The following is a 21,237-nucleotide window of genomic DNA, read 5'->3' as shown; positions in this document are numbered from 1 at the left end:
AGCGAAGCAAGTGCATTCTGGGAGTTGTTGTCTTTCATCCACATGAGCCAAAAATACATTTTCTGTCTTTTCTCAGTCTAGAAGGCACCAACTTCTAAAATACTTTCACATTTCTACTACATAAATGACCCAGTTTAAATACACATTCATCTTTCCAGCGGTGAAATATCCCTTTAAACAATCTGAGCTGCTTCAGGCTTTCGTTGTAAACAGTATTACTGTAAATGCAATTCCCGCTTGTTTTAGGAAATTATTTGATGTAGTAGTACACAGAAACTAAAAGGCTGTACACAGAAATTAAGCTGTAAGTAACCCAGAATATCCCTGTAACGGTTATAACCACTCTCTGTACTTGACAGTGAACAGCATTCATGAATAAAAATCTGCACCATAGCCACACTACTACATAAATATGCTTTTAAAGAGTCTCCTCTTATAAAATACTTCTTGTCCTACATTATCCAATTCAATAAAAGTGCACTAGAATCTAATATGGACTCAAATCCGGTGAGCTGGCGTATCATACCTCTTTGGCTCTCTCGAGCTCGTTCTGCATGGCCTGTTTGGAGATCTCCACCTCGATGATCTTTTGCCTGAGCAGCTCATTTTCATCTTCCGCCCGTGTACGCTTGTCTTCCACCGTCTCCAGTTCATTGTGCAGACGCACAGATACATCTTTGGCCACCTGTGGGCAGAGACACATGTTTTATTATCCTGTTTTCATCTGTGCAACATAAGTTAGTGAGCTCAATACTTATCTAACACAAATCAGATATTAAAACTAATTTTTTATCAATTTTTCCATTCTCTATGACAAAAACACCTTCAGGTCCTGCTCCATTCCGCGTAGAAGCTCTCCGTCGACGTGTCCGGTCTGTGCAACACGCAGACTCTTCTGTTCAGCCTTGCGCAGGCGGTACTGAAGGATCCGGCAGTTCTTGTTGGAGCGGTCCAGTTCCCTGCGTATATCCTGGAGCTGGTACACCTCCTCCTCCAGATAACTGTCCCTGATCTCCTCCATCTCTGCTCGCAACTCGTCCACTTCATCCTGAAGAAAACCCAATCAGGATTAGAATCAGAATGAACAGCAGAATGAGAATCGGGATTAGAAACTGAAAGAGAATGAGAATCAGAATTGGACTCAAACTTAGAAATCGGAATGTGGGTTAGAAACAGAATCAGGACTGAAATCAGTCTAAAATTATTCTGAATTGTACTCAAAATCGATCTGATTATGGACTGAATTTGCACTGACATTATTTTCTGTAGTATTAAAATCAGGATAAGAGTCAGAATGAAAATCAGGATGAACAGCAGAATGAGAATCGAGATTAGAAACCAAAAGAGAATGAGAATCCGAATTGGAATTGGAATCAGAACTTAGAATGAAAATCGGAATGTGGATTAGAATTAGAATCAGGATTGAATCAGTATAAAATTCGGAATCATACTTATTCAGGGTCTAATTAAAATCTATCTGACTGAATTTGCACTGAAATTATTTTCTGCAGGATTAAAATCAGAATAATGAACAGCAGAATCAGAAAATAAGATTGAACAGAAGACATGAATATAAATTGGAATAACAATCAAAATTAGAAACAGATTGAGAATTAGATTTAAGGTTAGAACCAGAATGCAAATGAGAATCAGAATTGGAATCAGAATGAACATCAAGATTAGAAACAGAAACACGATCAGAATCTGAACCAAAACTAGAATCAAAATGAGAATCAAATTGAACATCAGAATGAGAATCAGGATTAGAATCAGGTTAAAAACTCTAAATCATGTGAAATGCACTTGGGTGAACTTTCTTTTTATAATCCTGTAAAATTAATTTGAAAATCCAAATGAGAATCAGAATTAAAGTCAATATGACTTAATTAACTTTATTAACTAACTTTATTTAGGCCAGAATGAGAATGGCGGAGAGAAAAAGAATGAGAATCAGAACCGGGAAACGAGAATCGGGATTAGGATTAGAATCAGAACGAACATCATGATTAGAAGCAGAAAGACAATCAGAATCAGAATAAAAATCCTCATTCAGATTTCTAAAGGTGTGTTCACACTTGTAGTTCGGATTAATTGGTTTGGACCAAAAATAAAATAAAAAAAATTAGTCCTGGTCTGTTTAGCATTCACATTGGCATTTTAACACAGAACCTAAAGGCATAAGGATATGTTCACAACCTGATTGGTCGGTTTTTATTACGTATTGCGTCAAAACTTCGTTCTGACGAACCGTCAGAGGGTTCGTTCTAATCCAACCAAACATGCCAAACATCTTAATTTAATTGGTCTGATTTTGGAAATCACAGTCTGAAATGACAAGAACAACCTCCCAACTAGAATAAAGAAAAAGAAAAAAAACAAGACTGCAGGTAAAGAAACTGTAGTCATTGGTGAAACCCCCGTCCTGAACTGTAATGAATGACTGTCATTTGTGACGCCTCATTTCCCAGTAAATACTCCACAATGCCTCAGCGGATTCAGTGAAAAACAAAGTCGAGGAAGAAAGACAGAAAGAAAGACAGTGAAAGAGAGACAGACAGTGACAAACAGCCCAAACACAATGACCTTCACTGTATGTTGGGGACCATGTCATGTGACAGCAGCAACCTGCCATGTGCTGTATGGATGTTCCTGTCAAACATGAGTTATGGTGGACTAAATGATTAATAGTACTAACATGGAGCTGCACACAATACATGCTGCAGTATTACTTCTAGAGAGATAGACAGAGAAAAGAGAGATAAGCCCACAGATGGAGGCACAGGGGTGCTCAGGGTCAGGAGGGACGTGTGTGTGTGTGTGTACGAACGTGTGTGTACTAAGGGGACGCAGAATTACACGCACAGCTACTAAAGCGGATTAACATGCAGTGTTCAGAGATAAACTTATGAAAATCCTGTTTGTGACCGCAGCCGAGCCCTGGCGCATCTGACAAATAAGATCAATCATTTATGGAATTATGCTAATTAGGCCTGCCTTCATCTACCCATCACACTTCACACAGAGAGCAAAGACTGTGATGCGTTTCCTGCGGGAGTTCTGAGGGTCTTTCTGATGCCTGTTGGATGCATCTGCGCCCTGTGGACTGATGTGACCTAAAATCAGTCAAAGTACAGATTTATGGATCTAGATCTTGCTCTCCTCATGTAAGGTAAGAGATGTGTTTGTAAACCTCACTCCTCTGGCCTCAAGAGGTGCACTAGCGACTGATGCTATTGGCTGCGTTCTTTAGCGTGTTTGTTAGCACCCGCCTCCCACGCCAGAGACCCCGGTTTGAATCCCACTCGGAGAGGGTCGAGTAGGGTCGAGTAGTAGGGTCGAGTAGTTTGGTGCCATGACCCGGATGGGAGTGGGGTTTCGAGGGGTGAGTGTAACGGATGTAGGCCAGTAAAGGTCCTTGCACACTGAATGCAAAATTTTCTTATGCGTATTTTCGTATTCGTCATCCTAAAAATACATCATGCACAGAAACATTGCGCACTAATGGTGCTTTTCCACTGCATGGTACGGCTCGGTTCGGCTCGGTACGGTTCGACTCGGCGCGGAACGGTTCGGCTCGCTTCGCTTTTCCACTGCGTGGTACGACTCGACTCGGTACGGCACGGTTCGGTTCGCTTTAGCTCGGTTGCTTTTCCACTGCAGTTAGTACCGCTTCAAAGTGGGTGAGACTGATCGTTATAGTTGCCGTCTCTACTGCCATGATATCATCATATTAAATGCGAATTTTTCATTCCGTGTTTCCCCATCCACTCCTCGGCAACCAACGAGAGGAACGTCTGCACCTCGTCCACTGACCACGATTCAGCCATTTCTTTTTTTGAAGTTTATACTCTTTTTTTTTTTTTCTTTTTTTTTTTTAAAGCAAATACTTTTAAAACAGGCGCTACAGCGCTGGCTGTTGTCTACTGGCTATTTAAATCATACCGAACCGAGCCGTACCGTACCATGCAGTGGAAAAGCGCCATATGTCAGATGTGTATTAATTATTCCGTTGCAGAAAAAATTCGCAAAACAATACAAGCAGTGGGGATTTTGTTGTCCTCTCTTCTTAAAAAGACAAAAAGAAAGAGGAAATATTGGGTACATCCAATCCTGAGATTGCGTAGAGAGGAAGGAGAGTTCGCTGAGGGATTATCCCGAGCGATTCAAAGTTAACTTCAGGATGTCAGTGGCTCAGTCCGATGCTTTGCTAGCGATACTGGAGCCACATATTAAAAAGAAGAACACCAATTTCAATGAACCAACTGATCCTGAACAGTTCTGGATTTTGCCATTTGCTTGTACGGTGGCTCTGAATTGTTAAAACATTTCTCAAAATGCTTGCTACGGATGCGAAAAATGCAGAAAATTGAACCCGATCTGAATTTTTTTTTCGGAGGCAGTGTGTAAACGTGACTGACAACGTGAGGTTGTATTTATTATTTAACGTGGGAAAAATTCGGACTCACTCCCCTGGCCTCAGGAGGCACACTAGCGACTGATGCTAGTCAGGTCTAGAGCAAGTCAAGTAGGACCGATTACATTTGGTGCCGTGACCCGGATGGGAGTAATGTTTAGGGAGTGAGTGTAACAGATGTAGGAGCTGTGCGTGTAAACCTCACTCCCCTGGCCTCAGGAGGCGCATTAGCGACTGAAGCTAGCGGCTACGGTCTGTAAATCTTTATTCTCTGGTGTTTTAGAATATTATTTTATGTTGTTTTATGCTATGTAATTGTAATTTGATCAGCTCTTTGGTCAGCTTAGCTGTGTTTATATGTGCTATAAAAATACATTTTATTTACTATCATTGTATTTTTTTAAGTAGGCTATGTTGGAGAACCTTAGTACAATGGCACTGTCAACTAATACCATCACAATTCTTCTTGTATAGGATTTTGTAACATGCTTATGGTACTCCAATGACATGTACAGTACTTCAGTAATAAAAAGCATGGTATCGCCATGGTACATGTCCAAAAAAACAAACATGGTTGTGCCATGTTACTTTCAAGTATTTATGTACTCTGGCATCAAATGTATGTCAAAAGAATAAACATTAGTGAGACTAGATGCTTTCAGGGACAAATGATGCTGCAGTACTGTTAGTCTAAGAGGTGTAAATGAGTAGGATGAATTTGGATTATCAAGAGGGTCATCACGTGAAAAAACAAATCAAGGTGTAAAACTGTCATGTGGATTTACAGCAGCAGCTCAACCCATAATCCTTCTGAAGAACACCAGACATGAATCTAAAAATATTCTGTACATGTACCATAATTGAATGATTCAATCATTCTGTATATCAAAGCACCACCACTGTCCCATACTACCACAATACTTTTGGGTAAGGATTGAAAGCACCCTCTCCGTATGACCTCTTGCATTGCAATATCATGCAACCGTAATGTATTAGATGATTATATTGAAAATTCAAAAAGTCACTTGTAAGAATACCATGGTACCATAGTAGCCTACATTCGAGAGTGTCTGCTCACCTTGAGGTAGTCATTTTCCGATCGAAGGTCTTCGATTTCCCTCAGCAGTTCCTCCTGGGCCATTTCCTTACCCTCCGTTTTGAATTGTGCGTCTTTCTCCGCTTTGCATTGGTCCGCGTGCGCACCGGGCGCCGGTGAAGCCTGAGATCCTGCCGCTCCGAGCGCGAGCGCGCGCACCCGAACCCCGACCGCCTGCTCGCTCGAACCGGAACCGGAGCCGGACTCCGCATCGCTACTGGCGGCCTGAACCAGTCTCTGCTCGTCGGACAACGGCTCGGAGGGACAATCGGACAAATCCGAGCTGCTGTCCGTCTGGCAGACGCCGCGTGCGGTGGGAACGCGTATCGGGGCGAGCCTCCCCTTGCTCTTGGGGATCTGCGGAGCGGCGGTATCAATCGCTTTGCACGCCGGTTTCGGTTCGGATGCTGCATGCTGAGTGACCTTAACCGCCTTTTTTGTCGCTGAGGGTTTTATGTTGCTTTTTGCAGGTGCTGATGCGGTTTTGTCCTTCGCGCCCGGGACGGTGCGTCTCGGGACGCGGCTGTGAGGCGTCACCGGCGCGGAGGACGTTTGCTGCTTGCTGAATTTGGGAGATTTTGGCACGATCGGTTTGGCCGTTCGCGAGTGGACATCCTTCAGGACGGGTCTGGCAGGGGACGGCGCGCGGTTTAACCTCTTCTTCTCCACCTGAGGATGAGGATGATGGCTCTGCGGTTTGGTGTCGGAGCCATTGGAGCTCTCCATTATACAACCTGACAGGATTCAGCCGCGCGCTTCTGTCTCATCACTTCAGATGGACGCGCAACCGTAAAGCACTTGCCATCACCGTGTCGTTCCTCGCGCTTCCGAGCGGAATACGGTGGATAGAGTGTTGTGTCAAGTGAGAATCTCCGTGGTTCTGTGCGTTGAATCAATCCGTCCGTCCATGGTCCATCCCTCCCCCGGGATTACAGTCCTCCCATCATCTCTCCCTGCTGTCCTCTCCCCCCCAGGCTGACGGGAAAATCTGCAGCCGCTGCGGTCTGACGCTCCCCGTCCGTGTCTCAGGTCTCGTGGAGCGCATGCGCATGCGCCTGTTTTTCACACACAAGCACCGGGCACACCCCTCCTCGCGCTCCGGTACCGGCCAGGCACGCGTGCGTACGCATGGAGACGCAATGAGCAGCGCGCGCGCGCACACACACACCACTACACTACTACAGAGAAACAGGGAGAGAAATACTTTTTTATCATTAGATACAGGTGTAAATAAAATAGCATAGGCTAATACTATTATAATATTTAAAAATATGATATTATTAAAAACAATATTTTTAATGAAAACCATAACTGATGATTACAACCCGGTGAGTCTTTAAACAGAATAAATATAGCACCATTTTAACACTAAATGTTGAAAAAGAAAATGGTGTTTTGTTTTTTACAAAATATATGTTTATATAGTCTTGAAATTATTTATTAAAAAGAGTATGTTGCCATTAACGGGCGATTTGAGTTGAAATACAGGAAATTAACCAGAAAAATACAGGATTTTTTTACGCAATATTAAAAAACAGAAACAAATCTGAAAGAAATGGCTTCTATAGGCTAAAGTGGCAGGTGTTTAGTGAGCTCCCCATACACTTGAGCAATAGCAGGAAACTGGCTCTCTTATTAAACCTAAATGGAATGGAAACGGACTGGAAGGCCAAGAAAACTTTCTGATGAGAAGTTTCTCATAGTTTCCTCTTTGAGAAACTTTAAGAAGTCCACGTCACACTAAATACAGATTTTTGCTTAAAGAAGCCATACTGTTCAGATATTTATTTTTACATTTTGTGTAGGCTACTTAATGTATTTTCTGTTGGTACCTTAATAAAAAGCCAGAAAAATAAATATGGATGTTCATTAAAACATTCGTAAACAACAAAGTTGGTGGTGACCTAAGACTTTTGCACGGTACTGTACACACACACACACGCGCGCACGCACAATATCATCATCTGATAGGCCTACCTTTTAGTTTGCACTCATATTTCTAAAATTCCCAGTGAGCATTTACCAAAACTTTTGTTTATCTTGATCTAAAAAAAAAAAGCTACATTGCTGTAGTTATTCAATTAACTTGTTTATCCAATAGCGCCATCATATTGTGAAAAGGACGCAGTACATCTCTGAAAATAAAAGTGAGATCCCAAACACTGAACACACAATCAAACATTTTGTTTTGTAAGAATGGATGGAATAACACTGTGCAAAAGTAAGTTACGTAAACAGGAGGAAAAGCATCAGAATTACTAACACACATCTATGTAATAAATATATATCTTTATTTGCACTTCATTAGTTTAAAAATGCAACAAGTTATAAATACCACAAAACTACTTAAACATGCCAAACTGTTTCAAATAACTAATATCAATGTATTATTCGTACAAAGAACTATTTTGCAACGTCATGAGGATGTTTCAATTTTTGTTTTTGTAATGTAGTAAATACTGATACAATGATTGGCTGAGAGACTAAACCAAGACTTATTCTGTACAAAATGGAGGTTCATAAAGGCAACAAGTATTGCTACTAATTGAGAAGTTTTAAGAGCGTGTTGGGTTTCACTTTTTCAAGACAACGGATGCGTCATTGACAGTCTTTCTGCAGAACATGAACTCAGTTCCTCCGGGGAAGACCGACTATAAGCTTCATACATGGAGACAAAATAAAATATAAATACAAACAAAAAGGTTCGAAAGAGAGCGCCTTGAACGCAAATGTAAAATTACCAGTGGGGTTTTGCTGTAAATAATGATAAAAGTATAGTAAATCTGACTCTAGATTCAACTACTATCCAAAATAAATGATCAATTTGCCAATCCTGCAGAGAAAGAAAGTAAAAAGCACTTGGTGAAAAGGATCATTAGAGTATCTCATAAGGTTACAATATGGCACAAGCCTGCAAACATGAACATTTTGAGGTTAGTACTACACTCTCTTTAACACTGTTAACACAAAATCCACAGGTTTAGGTTGGTTATTAAACTTCCAAAGGACACACAAGTTAAAAAGTTAAATTTGAAAGTTATTATAATAATAATAATACAGAACAAAAAAGCTATTTTTCACCTCAGCAGAAGACATTAGTCTCTCGAAGACAGACAACAGACTCCAGGTTTGGGTTGTTTAGTACAACACTGGTTTCTGACGCATTACAAACAACGCAAACGCGCTTCCACTACACACGTACATCATCTTTCTATTAAGCTGACGTACAGTGAATATCATTAAAACTGTCCAGAACATTTACAGTTCATATTTCACTTCAAACGGATTTTTAAAAAAAATTTTTTTAATTTTGCATAAAGATAATGAAAATCATGACATTATTTTTAAGAAAATTAAGCACATTTCCACTCATATCACTGTAATGAGAAAGAAATTTCTGCATTATAATTATTTGTGAAAAACAATGAAACAATATTTGGTAATATTTGTTACATTGCCATTCTTTAAAGATGAAAACATTATGGTAATTAGAAGGGGCGGGGCTTAACTGTCATAAAAATAATGTCAAATATAGCAAATTATTTTTTTAAGCAAAATATTTTCTTATTTTGATTTTGGGGTCAGATATGACCCAAACGTATTTTCACGATATTCAATAAGTGAAATATTATTTTTTTTTGTTCCAGGCGCACAGGCCTCTGTATTCAAGGACAGTTGCTATGAAAAAGGCATCATATTCCCCAAAAACCAGTTGCACTGCATATCTGGTGCCAGCTAGTCAGTTCAGTTAAAATAGTGTTTCCAATCAAACACCAGTTATAAAGTTTTGTTATATTACACAACTAAATCATTCCTAGTCCTTCATCTAACACAGGCAAATAACTCAATTCAACGTAAATCAGTGTTTTTTTTGCTTTTTTTCCAGGAACGCAGAGTGATTTTAATTGAAGAGAACAAGTGTCCTTCAGTTAGTGACGCTGTCCGAGTATCAAATATCAACACGGTCCTCTTAAACGTCCCTTTTTATTCTCCATCCGCTCTCCACGGAGAAATAGCCCTTTCGGCGAGAGCATTTCAGTTCTGCCGTCCAGATCCGGCGCATAAAACAATGAACTCAGTCTGTGCGACACCCAATTAATAACCTTGCTTTATTCTACTCGAGTGAAATGACACTGAACGAGGCCTACTAAATAACAAAACTCTGAATAATGAGGTTAATCTTCTGTACACAGGTCCTTCACTAACGTTCTGCATTTTAGCTGTTCGTAAACTAGCGATGAATGGATTGTAGTGCAAAAAACACAACGGATAACACAAAATCCAACCTCAAAAACAGTAACAATGATAGAACGTAAGGCATAAAGACATTATAAGTTTCAACCCCAACCATTGCTGGTGATTAATAACGGGCCGAACAAACACACAGCCGAAATAAATTAATTCCACTAGGCATGAAATGTAGATCCACTTCGCTTTTAATGCCAAATCGATTTGGAAAAGAGCTTCTTATTTTGAGACCGGGAACGTTTTCCATAAGAAACACTGAATGAGTGCTTGAAACGTGAAGAGAAGCGAAAGACAAGGGGTAAAGGATCTGTCGTCCAATATAAACGGTAGTTTCTCGTTTCGGCTAAGAGTAAGTGATGATGTAAACTACATAAATAGGAGTTGATGAATATGACACACGTTTGTACACATGATGCGTGTTTGTGGCATGTGTGCAGCGGTATCCGATAGGAAAGGCACGTGTCAGATCAACGCAATCGTGTGCTTCCCAGAAATGAGGTAGTGTATGTATGGGCCGTCAAAAATAAATGCATCTTTGTGTGTGTGATGATACGGATGTTCTTTATTGGCATCTAGAAGTACCAAAATATGGACTGTAATTAATTGCACAGTCTATCATTTGTGCAAAATCTATAGCGAGGGATGATTAAATGCTTTAAATATTGAGCGTTTTGTCTTTCATCTTCTCTGGTAATGACAGGCCATCATCTCATCAACCGTGTGAGGGCATCAGGACATGGACCCCTGGTGGCGGGAGTCTGTAACAGCCTGTGTTGGGTTATAAGAGCGAAGGAGGTGCTGGGTTTCTAAATAAAGCATGAGTCGAGTCTCAACAGCAGCGCATGCGAGGTGGAGGCAGCTCTGGTGGGAATTCAGGCTCGGGCTGAAGGGACAGGACACTGTTGGACAGCTCTCTACTGGGGACTTCAAGTGGCATCTGTGGAAAAACACAACATTTTGTAAGATTATAAGACTCTTCACTGACTTGTCTGATGCACATTGCACACAAAAATGGCAAGATCTTGCTCAAAAGAGAAGGCAAACAGGGCTGCAAAATTAATCGAAATAAAACAAAACCAAAATGCATGTTGGGGCGGTTAAAGGGGTGGTATAATGCGCTTTTTGAAAGATGTAAAATAAGTCTTTGATGTCCCCAGAGTGTGTATTGTGAAGTTTTAGCTCAAAATACCCCACAGATATTTGTATATAGCATGTTAAAGTTGTCCATTTTTGAGGGTGAGCAAAAATGCAGTTTTTGTGTCTGTTCCTTTAAATGCAAATGAGCTGCTGCTCCCGGCACAGGGGGCGGAGCTTCAATAGCTCATGTCCTTTTACCTCACACAGACATGCACTGAAAATTTCAAAAACTTTTAGCCTTTTATGTTCAAACCGGATTTAGAAAGATGGAGAGACTCAAGAAGAAGTGACAACATGTAGACAACATTTCTGAATGGTTAGTTGATGAATTTATGAAGCTTATGTGTAGTTATCTTCTAGTCATTGATTAGCATATTCTATCTTGATAATCTATAAATCGTGTTCCGGGGGCGGGGTTTATGTAAATTTTAGGGTTGGTGATGTCACTAACCCGGGAGGAATGTGGTGTAGTCTCTATCAGCCGTTTGTTGTAGTCCTTAAAAAGCAATTTCTTTAAAAGCAAATATCTCCCTTTGCTTTGAACTTTGAGCGTTGTAACTTTACAGATGTTGTTTATGCTCAAACAGCAACATTACACACTAGCTAAAGTTAGAAAAGTGAAATCATATTCAACCACCCCTTTAAAACGTGAATTTTTAACGCAAAATGCACCGACCATCTTCCTTAACTTGTAATGAGAAGCACTTATAAACCAGCTGTTGTTAAAAGAGACGCTTTAAAGGCTCCCTGCGGTTTTCAGCCAAAAATAAAAGCTTGACATTTGAAAATGAAGAAATAAAGACATATTGCAATTTTACCGTTCTTTATATGACAAAAACACATGCCGTAATGTAGTGAAATGTTTTATCCTTAGTTCCCCGTCCCACAATGCAACAGCAAACGGAACAAATAACACATTAAGGACATACACAAACATAGTAAAAAATAGAATATGATAAATATAATAAACTATGAAGAAATTGTGTGTTTTAGTTCTGTTTTCCTGTTTGTTTTCTTGATTAATCAAAATCACAGTTAGAATTTTTTCCCCAAATCGTGCAGCCCTAATGGGGAATGAGGAAGAGATAACACAACTATAACTACTGCATTTGTAAAAGTTTGTGGCATCAAATTTTTGATCATCTTAAGATATTTAAAGTTTTTGTTCAGTACGTAAATGGGATATCTCGCCTGCTTTGGTCTCCTAAATGTCATGTTCAAAACAAACTTCAGTTGATTACATGCTGGTCCTTCCTGTCTAAGTGAGCTGTTCTTGGCCATAATAAACTGGAAAGTGGGTCTGACTTTATGCCAATAGTCAAATTCTGGCTTTTGACATCCTAAAAAACTCTGTTTAGCTCTTGATGATGACACTATTTGAGCCAGAAACACCCATGATAGCTGATGAATGCCACATTCTCAGTCAAACTCACGATACTTTATCAAATGTTTTAAAGTGAACATTGTGGTGGGCAAAGAATTCATCAAAACAGTTAAAAGGAACATGCCGACTTTTTGGGACTTTAGCTTTAGCTAGACTTCTGCGGAGTGATTTGCTCGCAGCGCCTGAGAAGCCCGTGGTGAGGAGCAGAGAGTTCGTTCAGAGTTGGAGTAAATCACTCCGCAGAAGTAGCAGTGCTTCGCCTTCTGAGAATATAGTTCCCAGTATGTATACGGTTAGAAGATGGCTGTGTCTCATGTGACCTTGTTATCTGTACACGCTGTGACTATACAAATCACAACATGTAAATAAGAAAAATGTTGGCGTTATTTTGTCACTTATTGGGAGCAGTATGCTAGCTGGAGCCATTTACCTCCAGTCTTTGTGCTAAGCTAGGCTAGCGGTGGATGCGTCAGACAGAGTTACGGCACGCACGGAGATGAGAAGGGTGTGTATGGACTTATCTAACTCTGGGGGATACGGTGAATAAGATAAAGTCCCAAAAAGTCGGCGTGTTCCTTTAATAAAACAGCTCCACTTACCTTACTCAAAATATCATCAACTAGTTTAAGGAAAATCTCATCCACGTTAAAGTTATCCTTGGCACTGGCCTCACAGAAACGCATCCCTGATATCCGTGAAGCAAACTGCCATCAGAGAAGAAAAAAACAAAGTACTTTATTTCAGTGACGGTTCTCCTGAATGAGTTTAATATTCAAAATTTAATATTTGTTACTTTTCAAATGCAATCAATTCTCTTCAGAAAAGTACCACACCTAGCTATCGTATATAATTTCAGAAGATATATGGACTGCTTTTATGATACTCTTGAATGACACTGGATTGAGTAAATAATGTTTGGGTGAACTAAAGTGTGTTCTCGCACACTAATAGAGTAAGTTTTAGTCTCAGTGGGTTTGGAAAGGTTGGCGGAGGCATTATTTAGAGCATTCAAAGAATCTCTTTGTGGAAAACTCAGGATAATAATGTCCCTGTGTCCAGGGCTTTGGACAGTGGACTGGAAGACACTGAGTTGTAATTCAGCATTTTCCTCCACCAAACTAAATGTCAAGGTAAACCTGAGACAGTATTATATAGCTGAATTCAAAATACTAAATTTAGGTTATACTACAGAAATAACAACAAATAAACAGTAGGCTGCAAGATATTGAAGAAAAATGCAATGTGCGATAACTCATTAAATAATGCGATATGCGATATAATGCTTAAAGTGTGTAAAATAAACTTAAATTATCTTAAAAATATCTTTAAAATTATATAACCTACATACGTGTTTCACATTCTTTTTGTGACAATAAAACATCCATACAACGTCTGAAAGTGAACAGCAGTGTTTTACTGTAGCATTAGAAGTGTTATTTTAATATCAGTGTAAAGTGTTTCAGGAAGGCCTATTTTAGGTTTATTTAACAACAGAAACTGAATAATCAAATGTAAAAATAAAACACTGCTTAGTTTTCACTGTATGAATTAAATATATTCTGATTCTTATTAAAGCTACAAAAGTTATTCAGCCAAGAGCAGCGAGTGATTTTCTCTTTGTCTTTTGTTCATGACTCCAGTTATTGCAAGCCGTTGCGATATGCATATCGCGATATTTCGATAATTTCGATATATTGTGCAGCCCTAATAAACAGGTATCAGAATAAAAATAGGAGCTCTTTGTGTCTCATAGGAGTCATTAGCTAGCAACATTTGCCACACCATTGGTCTAAAACTATTAAAAGTCGCGGTTTCAGTTTATTTTGATGGTTCCCTTTGAACATTCTGTTGACTAAGTGACGTCTACTAACTCTTATTAGAGTGGGTCAGCTGGCCAATCAGATCACTCTAGGCTTTTCAGAAGGAGGGGCTTTAAAATTAAAATTAAAATTGAATTCGGTGAACAGACCACAAATGTGCAGTATATGTTGTCCTTTTTCATACTTTTACAGCGGATTGCAAAGGGAAAAAAGAAAATAATCACGAGGAAAAGAAAGCAGCTCTTGCCATATATGTTCTTGTTATAACATGTCACATTAAAATACTAAGTGTAACGTTCTCATGCTGTCTGAAAATAAATCATGAAGGGAAACTGACAGCTCATCCAGTCAAACTGACGATCAGCTTTATTTGTAGGGCAACCTTATGATTTGAAATGATTCGTTTCAGCCTTTTTGAATGGAAGTTCCCCAAACCGGAAGTGCTTCCCATAATTCAAAACGCAGTAAACTCGTCAGGAATAAGGTGGATAGAGGAGCTGCAATAAACAATGTATTCTTTAAAGCATGTTAAGCTATTCTGTTACACTCATAATAGCATCATATGACCACTTTAGATTGAAAAAGAACAGAAATGTTGCCTTGATAACTAACTGAAATAAGTTTAGATTGAAATGTACTAAAATTATTAAAAGTAACACTAAATAGAATATATATATATATATATATATATATATAGAATATATATTAAAAAAAAGCACAAACGCACATGACAAAATTTCTAACATTTACAAAATATAAAAATAAAAGCTAGAATTGTTTGGAAATGCATACAATGCAATTGTAGGATGCTTAGAAATGCATTATGCACATTTTCTGCATGCATGACCTAAAATACAACCAGATATCATATCCCACAATGCAATGCACTCAACGTGACCTTCTATAGTGTGATGAATGAACTGAAACTACATTCTTAACTTTTAACAGCCCAATCACATAATATAAATAATACTAAAATAACAGTGGTCTCACCCTCTCAGCTTGTTGCCGTGAGATGGCGCGATCAGACTCGCAGTCCAGTTTGTTCCCAACCAATAAGAGCTCAGCATCCTCTGACGCATACTGCACAGAGCCAGAAGCAAAGGTTAGATAACTGCAGCGCAACCGAAAATGAATCAGTGTTTTTGATGTTTGATCACCTTGTCTATCATCTTCATCCATTTAGGCAGGTCTTCAAAGGTTTCCTGCTTGGTGATGTCGTAGACCAGCACGATGCCTTTAGCGCCGCGATAATACGCCGACGTGATGCTGTTAAACCTCTCCTGACCTGCCGTGTCCCTGCAATTATTCACCGTTATTAGACTCTCATAGCATTCAGAGTGGGGAATACATCATATGCTAGACTACAAAAGAAAGAGCATTGATTTAACAGTGTAATGTGTCTCTATAATCACAGGTGGTTGGAGGGGAGAAGTTGAAAAGGTAAGAGGGATTTGTGGAGACAGCTGAAAAAGAAAGTCAATTTGTTTCATTTTTATAACAGATCAGAAAGACAAACAACATGCACCCAATGATTCGCTCAAAATAAGAACAGGAAGTTCAAAATAAAGACTTTTACTTTAATTATTTCAAGAAGCATTCATATATCTCAGCAGTCTTTCATGAGAGGATTTTTCACATCGTGATTCAAAGGGAAAAGAAAAAAACACATGACAGATGTTTATCTCCTCGTTTTTACTGTACCTTATCCACCCTAGTCTGGCTGCATTTTTCCAAAACAGGATATGATGTCACAATGAGGACCGGTGAGGCGTCACATGTCAATGAGCAGTTAAGACGGACAGTGAAGGAGCTGAGGATGCTGGGAAGCTGGACGTGAGCGGACATGTGTTACAGACACGGTTCACAAGCAGACATCTGAAGGAGTGTGTTGTGAGAGAAGCCGGTGTGTTTCAGGGTCAAAGGGAAATAAAATAATCCTAAAGTGGGTGGGTGGGTTAGTATTAGTTTGTGATTGGTTAGTAGATGACTGACCCAGACTCCACTGGAACAAACAAGTTATGGAATAACAAAGATTAGTTTACACTAATACAGAACAGAATAGAACTTCTAAAATAGTATAGAACCATATAAAACTACGTAGAACAGAACTAGGGACGCTCATGATTAATCTATGATTGATTCATTGTTGTTGTTAATTTAATTGATTATTCTAATCCATTTTTTTTTTTAATCTATTTTGAAAAAATAATAAAAAATGAAGCAGACTCAAAATTCACAATAAGAAAGTCTTGTATCTGTATTTTCTATAGGCGCCGCGCCACATTATCAGTCATAAATGGACTGTGATTTAAACAAATTAAACTTATGTTAAACAGCCTGAATGTATTAAAAGGGTTAATGCAGATACTCCGATATTCATATTTTTTTTAATTATTTGGAGTCCTCCACATGTGATTTTCTGAATTAATTTTAAACCACAATCAACCATGGCAATTCAAAATTCCTGAAAATTGGCATCCCAACATAGAACTGAATGAAGTAAACTCTATCTGAATAGAAATGTAGAGAATAGACCCAAATTAAATCAAACAAAACCGAAACAAGTAGAATCTAATAGAATTTGACAGAGCCAAACCAAATAAAAGAGAATAGAACAGAAATGAACAGATCAGAGCAGTAAAATAGAAGAAACAGAAGAGTGTACAATAGAACCAAACCACAAGAGAACAGAACAGAAATGAACAGATCAGAGCAGTAAAATAGAAGAAACAGAAGAGTGTACAATAGAACCAAACCACAAGAGAACTGGACACAATAATCAAACCGGAAAGAATCATTCTATTCTACATAGAATAGAATCTGAAAGAATCAAACTGGATAGAATATAATCTGAAAGAATCAAAGTACATAGAATAGAATCTGAAAGAATCGAACTGAATAGAATAGAATCTGAAAGAATCGAACTGAATAGAATAGAATCTGAAAGAATCGAACTACATAGAATAGAATCTGAAAGAATCAAACTGAATAGAATAGAATCTGAAAGAATCAAACTGAATAGAATAGAATCTGAAAGAATCAAACTGAATAGAATAGAATCTGAAAGAATCAAACTGAATAGAATAGAATCTGAAAGAATCAAACTGAATAGAATAGAATCTGAAAGAATCAAACTGAATAGAATAGAATCTGAAAGAATCAAACTGAACAGAATAGAATCTGAAAGAATCAAACTGAATAGAATAGAATCTGAAAGAATCAAACTGAACAGAATAGAATCTGAAAGAATCAAACTAAATAGAATAGAATCTGAAAGAATCAAACTACATAGAAAATAATCTGAAATTCTATTCTATCAAACTGAATAGAATAGAATCTGAAAGAAACAAACTCAATAGAATAGAATCTGAAAGAATCAAACTCAATAGAATAGAATCTGAAAGAATCAAACTGAATAGAATAGAATCTGAAAGAATCGAACTACATTGAATAGAATCTGAAAGAATCAAACTGAATAGAATAGAATCTGAAAGAATCAAACTGAATAGAATAGAATCTGAAAGAATCAAACTGAATAGAATAGAATCTGAAAGAATCAAACTGAATAGAATAGAATCTGAAAGAATCAAACTGAATAGAATAGAATCTGAAAGAATCAAACTGAATAGAATAGAATCTGAAAGAATCAAACTGAACAGAATAGAATCTGAAAGAATCAAACTGAACAGAATAGAATCTGAAAGAATCAAACTGAACAGAATAGAATCTGAAAGAATCAAACTGAACAGAATAGAATCTGAAAGAATCAAACTAAATAGAATAGAATCTGAAAGAATCAAACTACATAGAAAAGAATCTGAAAGAATCAAACTAAATAGAATAGAATCTGAAAGAATCAAACTCAATAGAATAGAATCTGAAAGAATCAAACTGAATAGAATAGAATCTGAAAGAATCAAACTACATAGAATAGAATCTGAAAGAATCAAACTGAATAGAATAGAATCTATAAGAATCAAACTACATAGAATAGAATCTGAAAGAATCAAACTGAATAGAACAGAATCTGAAAGAATCAAACTGAATAGAATAGAATCTGAAAGAATCAAACTGAATAGAACAGAATCTGAAAGAATCAAACTGAATAGATTAGAATCTGAAAGAATCAAACTGAATAGAACAGAATCTGAAAGAATCAAACTGAATAGAATAGAATCTGAAAGAATCAAACTACATAGAATAGAATTAACAGCCAGCGGTCGGCGGGATTGATAAGGAGAAGGAGAGAAGGGACGTACATGGACATACATTGCAGTTAGTGAGATGATATTAGTGATATCACACTTTAAATGCACGTTTACATTCACTGCTGAATTCTGGGATGCTGCGAGTGTGTAATCACACAGAGTTTATGATAATGCTTTAATAACTCCAGATATGCTTTCTGACATAATTTCAAATCTAGCTGTGAGTTTAGTACACTCAAGGCCTCAGTGTTAGTTAGCGGCTGGTTAACCGTAAGCAAACACATCTGATTAAATCTCAAAAGCTACACATGAAAGATGTTTGGCTGGGTCTCAGAGACTCCGGTCTGGAATGAGTGACTTTGTGCCGAGCGACTTGATCTCATGTGCTTCTGAGACACAGGAAGTGACATGGTGGGCTGAGTCAATGATAAGGACAAGGCACTTCCTCTCCACTCACCAGATCTGTAACCTGATCTTCTTTCCCCTCAGCTCCACTGTTTTGATTTTAAAATCCACACCTTCAAAACCACAGACAAAATGAGAAGAAATAAGATCAGTCAAACTCTTCAAAATTCATGCTTATCAAACTCATAATTGAAATCATTCATATTTAATGTACATATTTGGGTCCGGCATGTCGCGGCAGCTGTGTGAACCTGTGTCTGTCTATTTTGGGATACTGGGTTAGATAGCAGCATGCAAATAATCTGATGTGAACGCCTGTCATGAGTGAGTGAAAACCTTGCCGTAACAGTTTCATGTAGTTAAAGGCTAAAAATCACTGATTTTGTATGAAAGGGTTTTATTATTTAAAGGGATACTTCACCGAATTGCATTAAGCTTTGTATCAGTATAAACCCGGTAGTATTTTCGGGTGACCGTGCTTCCCTCCCTCATGTCCCCCTGAGACGAGAGATTTCTGTATTGTGTGTCTGGAAAAAAACCTCAGATGACGCAAAAATCGTCATTTTGCGTCATCGGAGGCTTTTTTGTCCAGAGGCGAGAGACTCCAGACAGTAGGAGGAGCTTGTCCCGCATGTGTTCAACCCGCCCATAGGGGGATCTCACGATAAAACACCGTCTTTTCAGTTTCCAGTCGACTAGTAGCCTAGCTGTATCATTTCTCCCGACACTGTCCTCTGTAACCGGTAGGCGTGGCTTGGGAGTGTCCTCGTAGGGCAGCGAAGCAAGTGCATTCTGGGAGTTGTAGTCTTTCATCCACATGAGCCAAAAATACATTTTCTGGCTTTTCTCAGTCTAGAAGGCACCAAATTCTAAAATAATTTCACATTTCTACTACATAAATGACCCAATTTAAATACACACTCATCTTTCCTTTCCAGCGGTGAAATATCCCTTTACATCAAATTTTTGTGTGTGTTCTCTTAACGTGCTGCTGTTCACATGACTGATGCAAATTGATTCAGCGCTTGGCAGATCTCTCGTGTAATGACATTACAGAAGAACTGGGCACAAGAATGAGGGATGAAAACAGTTTAGACACAAACTAAACTGACATTCATGTTAACATAAAACCCTTTTAAATCATCTGAATTGTTTTTATTCATATGTGTTACTATTATTATTATATCAAATTAAATGATTTACATGGTCACAAGCCAAGAAGTGATTTTCAGAAAATGGTTTTCTGTGTATATATGTACACTAATATAAATATATATATATATATATATATAAATATATATATATATATATATATATATATATATATAATTTACACACACCTCCACAATAAACTAATACCCATCTAATCACTGTTAACTACCAACGCTATCCAAACTAGCTATAGTTATCAATCTATACTAAACTAGTATGTAAAGTTAGCTATGTATAATCATTATAATAACCATCTATGGTTTACTAAGTACACTATGATAACCATCTGCAGCTTACAAATTATTATTCAGTCACAAATAGGCTATTACTCCATACTGTCCATAGTATATTAATAGCTATACGGGATATAATTAACTAGCCATACTAAACCAATGAGTTTATTAATTACCAATAGTTAGCAATCTAGTTTACTAATAGTTAACTATTTATACTATACTAAACTGTATATATTGTCCCCTCATTATCTATCTATAGTGAACTATCCATAACTTGGGACAGTTGAACTGGAATTTATTTGTTTTGTGAGCAGGTAAACACAATAACGTGGTATGTATTGTTATAATAACGAGGCATAAAGATAATAGGCACTAGTACACAAATAAACTGACAGTCGTTGTTGTTTACCATCCAGACTGACTGACAGCTGTCTATTTCTGTCAGTATTTCTTAATAGTTTGTCTTAACTTACCCACTGTGGACTTGCACGCCTCGCAGAAGGTGTCATCCGTGAATCTCTCCATAAGGCTGGTCTTTCCCACACCGCGGGAGCCGATGATGATCACCTGTAGTTTATAATCAGCGGCTCTGGGCGGCATCTTCCTGCGGCGCTGCGACGCTCCCACAGCGGGTGAGCCTCCACCGGCCCTCCGCTGGACCCCGAAGCCCGACTCCATCCACCACTAACGGCCAGTCCACATCTGCCACACGGCCAGCCCGCTTCAAACACACCCGCGCATCACGGAGGGGAACTTTAAAACACTTTAAAGCGGCTTTTCGGAAGAGTTTGTCAAAGTTTTCAGTCAGTCAGTCAGTTGTTGTCCAGCACTGGGAATTCGAGAGCGGCCAGTGACGTCACCACCACTTCCGGTTCCGACGCATTCCAAAGGAAGAGCGGAGCAAAGTTCCCCTTTAGAATAAACACACTTGGGACGATTCATCACTTAGAAATAATATTTCATATCAATAGCAGACATATGTTGCTTTTTCAATAGTTATTTACTAGAAAAGCACCATCATTCTACCTGATATTTCAGCCACTATTAACTGTATATTATTTTATTAGCCTATAG

At 38.4% G+C, this 21,237-nt stretch overlaps 2 protein-coding genes across 4 annotated transcripts in view; both read right to left on the bottom strand.

Annotated features, from left to right (window-relative positions):
* mtcl1 (microtubule crosslinking factor 1) overlaps window positions 1-6,610 on the bottom strand; it is a 79,677-nt gene extending 73,067 nt beyond the window's left edge. Inside the window, exons 1-3 of one of the 3 annotated variants that reach the window (XM_084118753.1) lie at window positions 5,493-6,610; window positions 824-1,048; window positions 527-685 (exon numbers count right to left, since the gene is read on the bottom strand). In XM_084118753.1, the coding sequence (XP_083974879.1) occupies window positions 527-685; window positions 824-1,048; window positions 5,493-6,236 (1,128 nt within the window). In that variant the 5' untranslated portion in view covers window positions 6,237-6,610. The remainder of the gene's footprint in view (window positions 1-526; window positions 686-823; window positions 1,049-5,492) is intronic. The other 2 variants (XM_084118751.1, XM_084118752.1) reach the window with 2 other exon arrangements.
* A 324-nt stretch (window positions 6,611-6,934) lies between these two features.
* Window positions 6,935-21,055, bottom strand: rab12 (RAB12, member RAS oncogene family). The gene is made up of 6 exons (XM_084119555.1): window positions 20,637-21,055; window positions 18,768-18,828; window positions 15,260-15,398; window positions 15,093-15,182; window positions 12,879-12,983; window positions 6,935-10,695 (listed from the first exon to the last, which is right to left on the bottom strand). Exons 1-6 carry the CDS (start codon window positions 20,839-20,841, stop codon window positions 10,588-10,590), a joined length of 708 nt encoding a protein of 235 aa, XP_083975681.1. The 5' UTR covers window positions 20,842-21,055; the 3' UTR covers window positions 6,935-10,587.
* Window positions 21,056-21,237: the final 182 nt, after the last annotated feature.

Source organism: Abramis brama (assembly GCF_963993115.1).
Source record: "Abramis brama genome assembly, chromosome: 7".
Taxonomy (NCBI): Eukaryota; Metazoa; Chordata; class Actinopteri; order Cypriniformes; family Leuciscidae; genus Abramis; species Abramis brama.
Note: the sequence above shows the minus strand (reverse complement) of the source record. Positions and strands in the feature narration are given on the sequence as shown.

What these genes read in the sequence shown, in the direction of transcription:
- rab12 (XM_084119555.1), bottom strand. Translation starts at nt 20,841, where the DNA reads ATGGAGTCGGGCTTCGGGGTCCAGCGGAGGGCCGGTGGAGGCTCACCC. An exon ending in AAGATCAGGTTACAGATCTG is followed by an intron (nt 15,399 to 18,767) that starts GTGAGTGGAGAG and finishes GAATAATTGCAG; the next exon opens with GGACACGGCAGGTCAGGAGA. An exon ending in TTGATGATATTTTGAGTAAG is followed by an intron (nt 10,696 to 12,878) that starts GTAAGTGGAGCT and finishes GTTTTTCCACAG; the next exon opens with ATGCCACTTGAAGTCCCCAG.